The 8,426-nt window shown below is 34.8% G+C and overlaps 1 protein-coding gene across 1 annotated transcript in view; it reads left to right on the top strand.

Annotated features, from left to right (window-relative positions):
* Nucleotides 1-4,472, top strand: part of MPC2 (mitochondrial pyruvate carrier 2) — a 58,205-nt gene extending 53,733 nt beyond the window's left edge. The window contains exons 4-5 of the mRNA XM_006872619.1: nt 26-137; nt 4,383-4,472. Of these exons, the coding sequence (XP_006872681.1) occupies nt 26-137; nt 4,383-4,419 (149 nt within the window). The 3' untranslated portion in view covers nt 4,420-4,472. The remainder of the gene's footprint in view (nt 1-25; nt 138-4,382) is intronic.
* The last annotated feature ends 3,954 nt before the right edge of the window (nt 4,473-8,426 follow it).

The following is an 8,426-nucleotide window of genomic DNA, read 5'->3' as shown; positions in this document are numbered from 1 at the left end:
TTTTTTTTTTTTTTTTTTCAAACAGGGCTTATTTGGTCAAGATACTCACTTGTCATTATTCCAAAAAACTGGAGTCTGTTTGCTGTTAACTTCTTTGTGGGAGCAGCAGGAGCCTCTCAGCTCTTTCGAATTTGGAGGTAAGCATCCCAAAGATTTTAAAAACACCTGTTTCAGCAGCTACCTAGATAATTTAAAAAAAAAAAAAAAAAAAGACTTTTCTACAGTACTGAAACATGAATGTACCTGAAGCAGAAGTTTAACATCTCTGGAAAAAATCAGGATGTTACATTATTATTATAATCACATAAAAGTTAGAATAGATTTATTCAGTATATTCATCTCTTGCAAAATGCCATACTTCTACGTTTTTCACTAATTTGAAGTCCTAAGGAATTGTGTTTCTGCCATTTTTTTTTAAACAGTTCTATAACTTCAGTTTTATAAATGTTATAATAGCAACACTGTTTAGCCAGTCTTGCTACCTGCAGCCTTGTGAATAAATATGATCAGATTAAAAACAAAGGAACAATACAGTCCATTCATAGTCTCAGATGCTCTCCATTTGCTCTACTGAGCCACACTTTGCTTCTAAAAGATGTAGAAATTACATAGCTGTCTGTTACGGATTTTCACTCTGAGAGTGTGTCTCCCTGATGACATAACTGTCGATTAACCATTTCACTAATAAACATTTCTAGAAATTTTCCAATTTTAGCTTTTTAAAATAAATTATATAGCTTCACTTTATTCCATTTTAACTATTCCCAAGTATTTTTAAACATTTTTTGGTTGTTTTATTAGAGGAATTTGTGGTTTTAATTTTTAAATAGAAATGGAATTGTAAGATTAGCAGAATATTCTCTTCTTCAGTTGTAATTTATTTTTATTTTTTATTTATTGCCTTTCCATCTTATACCATCCTAGGTAAGATTCTTAACTAAATATATTTTTCTTGGTGTTCACAAGGTAGTCTTTATTATGCTTGAGTGCTTATATTTTACTAACCTATTTGTTATTACCATTTAAAAAATATTTTATCCACCATGGGAAAAATATTCCATTTGTATACATCATCTGGCACTGTCATTTCCAAAATTTTAATCTCAAGGTGTTTTTGGCATCTTCATATGTTTTAAGGGTTCAGAGGATAGGTATACCATCTGTTCATATTAGCATATAAACCATACTTAGCTGCTATCATAAGAAGCAACAAGGCCAATTTCTGTACTCCAGTCTTGATAACTTTAAATCCTGAGTTTGAAAAACAATAATCTAATAGAAAAATATCAAACAGTATGTGTGTATATATAGTTTTCATAACTATCTACATATTTCCTGTATGTACACAAGTATAATCTCTTACTAAGACAATACATGCATTTGTGATTTTAAGCACTTTTCTGTATCAGTGTTTTATCATTAAGTTTCTGTTGTGTATAATAAAATGGACTTTAAGTGTTAAGTTTTATAATATTAGAAATGATGTTTAGAATGAGACTACTGGAGTCATTGGAAAGTGATCCACAAATACTGGATGATATTTTAAAACTGTTTACATAGTGTGATTAGCATTATTTGTCAGTGACTATTAACACCCTGCAATGCACTCATACATGACAGCTTCTGGCTTTCATTAAATCATGGAACTTTCATAAATGACAAACCAGTGTGATAAATAACAGCTATGTTTGGCAGAAAAAAATTGAACACTCGCAATAAAGAGTAGAAAATATTAAGATATAACTTAGCTTCTTTTCGGAATGTATCTCTAGAGTGTAGGACATTTTAACTTTATTCATGTTAACTATCCTTAGCTTTACTAATACTTTTATGATTTAATCATTTCATAATTACCTACCATATTATGAATAGATTTATAACTGTTTTTAGAGCTTATGTAATGAAATATTTAATTTCTACAGTGATTTTATTCACAAGGTATATTTCTCATGCTGTTGTTGTTGTTAAGTACCATTGAGTCAGTTCCAACTCATACTGACCCTGTATAGGGTTTCTGAGGAGCGGCTGGTGAGCCTAAACCTCCAACCTTGTGGTTCAAACCAATCTTGCAGTCCAGCACTTAACCCACAGCACTACACCAGTACTGTTTCATTTGAACCTCATAATTATAGAGACATTGGAATGCTAAATGACAGATTTCTAATATTACCCAACAGCAGATTAGGAGATTTCATTAGAAGGATAAATGTTAGATTCCAGTTGAGAATTTTGGTAGTTTATGGAAAAAACACGACCAAGTAGTTGATATCAGTATCTTTTGGAAAATCTAGGAAGTATAATAGGCTTCATAGTATGAGTTCCTTCTTGTTCTTATATGAGGGTGAGTCAAAAAGTATCTGCACTCTGGCTGTAGAATTTAATCAACTTTTAGAAAAGACAAATGTGTCATTTTTCAGCATGATTTCCTTGCTTTTCAGCACACTTTGTCCATCTATCAATAAGATTTTTTATGACCTTATTAAAAATATTTAGGCTGAGCTGTGGGTCACAAATGTACCACTGTCTTCACTTCTTTGTCATAAATGAATCTTGGTCCTCAAAGGGCTGCTTTCAGAGGACAAACAGTTGAAAGTCTGATGGAGCAAGGTCAGGACTTTAGGGAGGATGCTTCAACACCTTAAAACAAAGTTTTTGCAGAGTGTCAACAGTGTGTGCAGATGTGCGTTGTCATGCAAGATCATAATGCCCTTGGATAACAGTCCTCTGTTTAAACTGAAGTTTAGGTTTCGGCACTTCCGTGAGCATCTCACTGTAATGAACGCCATTGATTATTAAACCTTTTTCTTGATGGTGTTCCAACACCAGCCCATGAGAATCCCAGAAAACTGTAAGCATCAGTTTTCCAGCTGATGGCTGACTTTTGAACTTTTTTTCTTTTTTTTTAAAAACTAAAGCCAGTAGCTGTTGAGTTTATTTCAAACTCATGGCAACCCAATGTGTGCAGAATCAAAATGATCAATATGGTTTTCGAGACTGTGACTCTTGGAAGCTAGCTGCCAGGTCTTTCTTCTGAGGCACTTCTGGGTAGATTCAAACTGCCAAGCGTGCAGTTAGTAGCTGAGTGCTTAACCATTTGCACCACCCAAGGGCTTATGACGTATTAATATGAAAAACCAAACCCATTGTCTCCAAGTCAATTCCAACTCATAGCAACCCCACAGGACAGTGTAGAACCACCCCATGAGGTTTCTGAGGCTGTAAATCTGTATGGAAGCAGACTGCCACAGCCTTCTCTCAAGAAACAACTGGTGAGTTTGAAACACCAGCCTTCTGGTTAGCAGGCAGACGTTTACCCAGAGCTCCTATTGATATACTAACAATGTATTAGAATGATTCGCTTTTACCTTCTTTTGAGTATCTGTCCAAATTTTGTTTGCAGATGTCCAAACGCTTCTGTTTATGTTTTTCTATGAATTAATTCTGTACCCATCTTGCACAAACTTTTAAAAACCCAAGTGTGTCTTGGATTATTTTATAGGCAGAGTCAGGGCTGATTTGCAAATGATTTGCCACATAATCTACTGTCACTCTTCTATCCGACAGAATCATTTCACGTGCACGTTCAGTGTCATCAGCTGTGGATGTGGACGGGCACTTTAGCATAACTGGAGTGTGGATAATTTTTGACTCTTTTATTATTCTCTTCTCTTTTATAAGTTGGGGAAAATAATAAATGAATCCAGGCTATTATAAGAGAGAAATACTCTGTGATTTTGTGGTTAATTGTTCTTTGGATTAATGAGACTTAAGAAAACAGTCCTTAGCTTCAGTAAACTTAATGTATATAATCAGTTAAACCTGTTTGCCTGCCTTAAATTTCAATTTTGATGATTAGATATGAACATGTTCTCAGTTGATTTTACTCTTAGGAAAAGTCCTTTGTGAGTGTAAAGTTAAAAGTTCTAAATAACTACATTTTACACATATGTTCGTTCATATGTTTGTTTCACTCTTACGTAGTTCAAGAATGAAATATTCCATAAAATAATTATTTAATTTAAATGGTGATGGTTGTACATGACCATAATCAATGTCACTAAGTTAGTTATACATGTAAAAACGATTGCAATGGTAAATGCTTTGTCATATATATACTTCACCATAATATAATAATATGTAAATATGTCAGTTAAGCTGTCAAAACTTTCTGGCAGTTTGGATCATATTTGAAACACAAATCAGATATGAATGAACTCCTTGGTTTACTTTACTTTTTGTCTGTTCTGCTGAAGTATCTGGGAAGATAGGATCATAGTAAATAGCTTTCTGACTAGTGCTAAAGAGGGACTCGCTTTCCATTCCCTTATAATAAACGTATTTATTATAGTTAATGATTATTTTTCTTTCTCTTTTCTTTATAGATATAATCAAGAACTAAAAGCTAAAGAAAACAAGTAAAAGAGCTCCTGATCACCTGAACAATCTATATGTGGACATAACCACTGGGACCTAGTTTGATTTATTATCTGGTTATTGATACAGTAATGCTAACCATGTTAACGTTTCGAAGGCAAAAATAAATTAACTGTAGCTAGTGCTTGATTCAACGTAAAAATAAAGCAAACTTTTAATAACCTTTTTCTCTTAACATATGATTTTAAAATGTTAGTGCCATTCTTTACTACCATTTGTTCATGACAAATCATACTTCCTCATACATGGCCCAACTGCCTTCTGTTCTAGGCAGCCAAAGTGTGTAGATACAGGAGCACACGCATTCAAAGTTGTTGAAAGGTTAAATAATCTGTTGGACAGCAAAGTATGATCAGGTAACTATAACGGAAAGAATTAGAGCTGAGGAAAGTAAAAATGGGTAGCAAAATTACCTCAAACTATTTTTAGATATTTTAACTTAAAGCAACTTTTTTTTTCATACTATATGAAATTTTTGTACAGCTACAGAGCAACAAGAGATTTTTTAAAATTTAACTATGCTCAGCAATTGAAAGTGCCCTAGAATCAAACAGACCTGAATTGAATCCCAGCTCATTTATATGTAAGCTTATGGTTTGGGACAACTTAAGAAAGTGCCTAGCAGAATGCCTTGGACATAGCAGGCTTTCTGTAAATGTTAGTGACCCATAGTGAGGAGAGACTGGGCATAGATTACTCCATTCTAGAAACAATCAACCATTTTGTTGATATGGCTGCTATTTGGAGTACTAAGCTATCTTCTAATTATGGTAGTAAAGCCCATCATGGTTAATAGTCAGATGAATGAGAAAGCAGGTTATTTGTAAATGTGAAGAAACAACAACAAAAAAAAATTCAATAACTAATAAAAATTTGGCAATTAACAATTGAAAAACTTATATTTTATCATTTACCCCTTCACCATAGTTTATCTTTAAGAGGGGAAGGATTAGAAAATGTAATGTAGGCAAAAGTAAGTAGGTCCTGTAGAGTGGAATTATTATTCCTTTTCAGAAATCACACTGTTAAAATTGGAGTCCTGGTGTGGTGCTGTAGGATAAGCACTGAACTGCTAACCAAAAGATCAACAAACTTACCAGTCACTCCTTGGAAACCCTATACAGGGTTATTGTGAGTTGGAACCAGTTTGACAGCACTTCAATAAAAACTGTTAAAATGGTTTGTTTGTGGTATGTGTCTCTGTGTTTTCTGGGTTAATAATCATTTAGGGGAAACATGAAATCTGGTATACACACAAAAGTTTGTTAAAATATTAATATAGAATTTGTGTTTCACATCCTTTCATTAACACCTGCCTCCTGTATGAGGAGACATTAATGATTCAGGGCTAGAATTATCAGTTTCAGTGTGAATCTCCATTTGGAGTCCTGAACAGTGCACAGTACAGCCACCACCATCTGTCATTGGAGGCTTAGGCTGGACAGGTTCCAGCAGAGCTTCCAGTCTAAGATAGACTAGGAAAAAAGGCTTGGTGATCAACTTCCCAAAATCTTCTGCATCACAGCAGTCTGATCAAATGATCATGGGAGTAGTTGGTGCAGGATTGAAGGACTGAACTTCATGCTCTTGTCCTAGGGTTGCTATGAGTTGGGCCAATTGGATGGCACTAACAATATTTCCTACATGTTTTTCCTAAGCCACAATTACAGGCAAATTAACTGTAGCATTTAGATGCAATTACAATCTTTCTCTTGGTTTTATGTAGTTTCATTGATGACAAACCACCACATCATTTTTCCTTTCTGCCCAAAAATGCTCAATCTATCCAATTATTGGCTCTATAAAATGAAATAACTTTAATGCATATCTAATCAAAAATTCTTGCTGCTACTTGGGACACAGGATCTAGTGATAAGTTTCACAACTGTTCTCAAAAATTTAATAAGAACTGATAGATTAGACTACATGTCCTTACTATAAATATAGATACTGAACTCAATAAAAAATACTTTTCCCATAGTATAAATTACCTAATATATCCAGCTGCATTGGATTCTATCTTTATGAAAATTTTCTAATAGGTCCTTATTGATGTCTTCATTAGGCAATTTTTCTCAAAACCAGATCTGGCAGGCATGAGTGTCAATCCAATTCTGTACCATATATTAACTGTGACTTTGGACAAGTTAACCTCTATCAAAAGTAAATTATAAGAGGTGGGGCTTGATGGTGGATAGATGCAGTGAAGTTTTCCATCAGCAACACCACAGAATACCAGACGAGCGGGTTCAGGGAAGAGCTCCAAAACTCTGAACTGCATATCTAAGAATATTTAAAAAGTTTGAAGGCTTATAGCTAGTGGAACTTGTAGCGGAAGTAAGAAATCTTGTACTTTAGAATCTGCTGGGCTCCACAGTCTGGTGCTGACAACTTGGACAAGACCAAACAGCAAGACCAAGAGGGGGAGCAAGCAGACCAGCCAAGGAATAATGCCATGGGAACCTCGGAGCAAAGGTAGGCAATATACATTGATGGTTTTGCTTTGTTCTGATTTTTTTTTTGGTATCTGCTCATTGGCCCCTCACTGTTTGCACACCTCCATTCTGGTGACTAGAAGGGGTGCCTGAGTGAGTAGACACCCCTCACCTCCACCGCTGATGGGTTCTTCTGCCACGCATGTGCACAGATACTCTCAGCATGTAAAGCTAGAAGCTCAAAAGCTAAAGCTAAAATCTCAAAACAGCCACAGCCGGCCCTGAACTGTTTACTAATAGGGAAAAGTACAGAACAAGGGGTGTGGAGTGGGAGAGACAAGTTTAAAAACAAAACAGGTTGAAAATTAAATCCTGAAAAACAGCATAGCAACCAACAGTGGCATCTTGAATTTAATCAGGCGACCTTGAAGGCAAGAAGCTGAAAGAGGACATTAAAGTCATACATATATTAGGCTACAGATTTTTTTTATCTCTTCTCTCCCTTCTCCCCCTTTTCTGTGATTAGAGACTACAGTATCCAATCTAGTTTTGTTTTGTTTTTTTCCAGTTGTTTTTTGGTGGTTTTGTTTTGTTTTGTTTTGTTTTATTTTTTTACCTTTAGGGGACTCATCCTCTCCCTATATTACAGACTACAGTATTTAATCTATTTTTTGTTGTTGTTTGGTGTTTTTTTGTTTTACCTTTGGGGGACTCTTTCTCTCCCTATATTACCCAAGAAGAGACAGCAATTTCTGCCATGTACTCATGCTACAATCACACCCTATAAAACCCCACAATCCAGGCAAGAACCAATACCATACATCAGGGAGGCAGACAATGAAAATTACTCTTGAGTAAAGCAATAAGAAGAGTGAAAAGGGAAGCCCACATCCTGATCACATCTACCTGGAGGAAATCAGCATAAAAAATACCAAAACACACAAGTATTAAGGCCACAGATAAACACTAAACATGTCCAAGAAGCAAAAGCAGATGACCATATCAGCACATGTCCATAAACAAGATAAAATGTCTGAGTCAAATGACCTAGAGGTAGACCTGGACTACATTCTGCAAGGAGGGCAAGACTTGGAAATACCTGAAAAGGAATTTTAAAAAGTGATTATAAAATGTTTCAAAACACTGTATAATGGAGTTGAGAAAAATAAGACTGGAAAGCACTACAAGAACAATCAAATAAGATAGATATAGCATTGGAAACAATTCAAAACCTATATAAAGAGGTTCAAACAATAATAGAATAACAGAAATAGATAATACACTGAAAGGGCAAAGGAGTAGAATAGAAGAGATGGAAGACAGAACTAGTGAGCTGGAAGACAAATATCTCAATACCACTAAGATAGAAGAATAATCAGAAAAAAGGATTAAAAAGTCTGAAAAAGGTCTAAGATTCATGTTGGACAACAGGAAGAGGAATAATTTAAGAATTACTGGCATTCCAGAACAAGAAGAATCACACAAGTCCACAGAGGAAATAGTTGAAGAACTGCTGGAAGAAATTTTCTCTAACATCCTGAAAAGTGAAAAGATAAA

Source organism: Chrysochloris asiatica, unplaced genomic scaffold (assembly GCF_000296735.1).
Source record: "Chrysochloris asiatica unplaced genomic scaffold, ChrAsi1.0 scaffold00207, whole genome shotgun sequence".
In the NCBI taxonomy this organism is placed as follows: domain Eukaryota; kingdom Metazoa; phylum Chordata; class Mammalia; order Afrosoricida; family Chrysochloridae; genus Chrysochloris; species Chrysochloris asiatica.
This window is presented reverse-complemented; position numbering and strand designations above follow the sequence as displayed.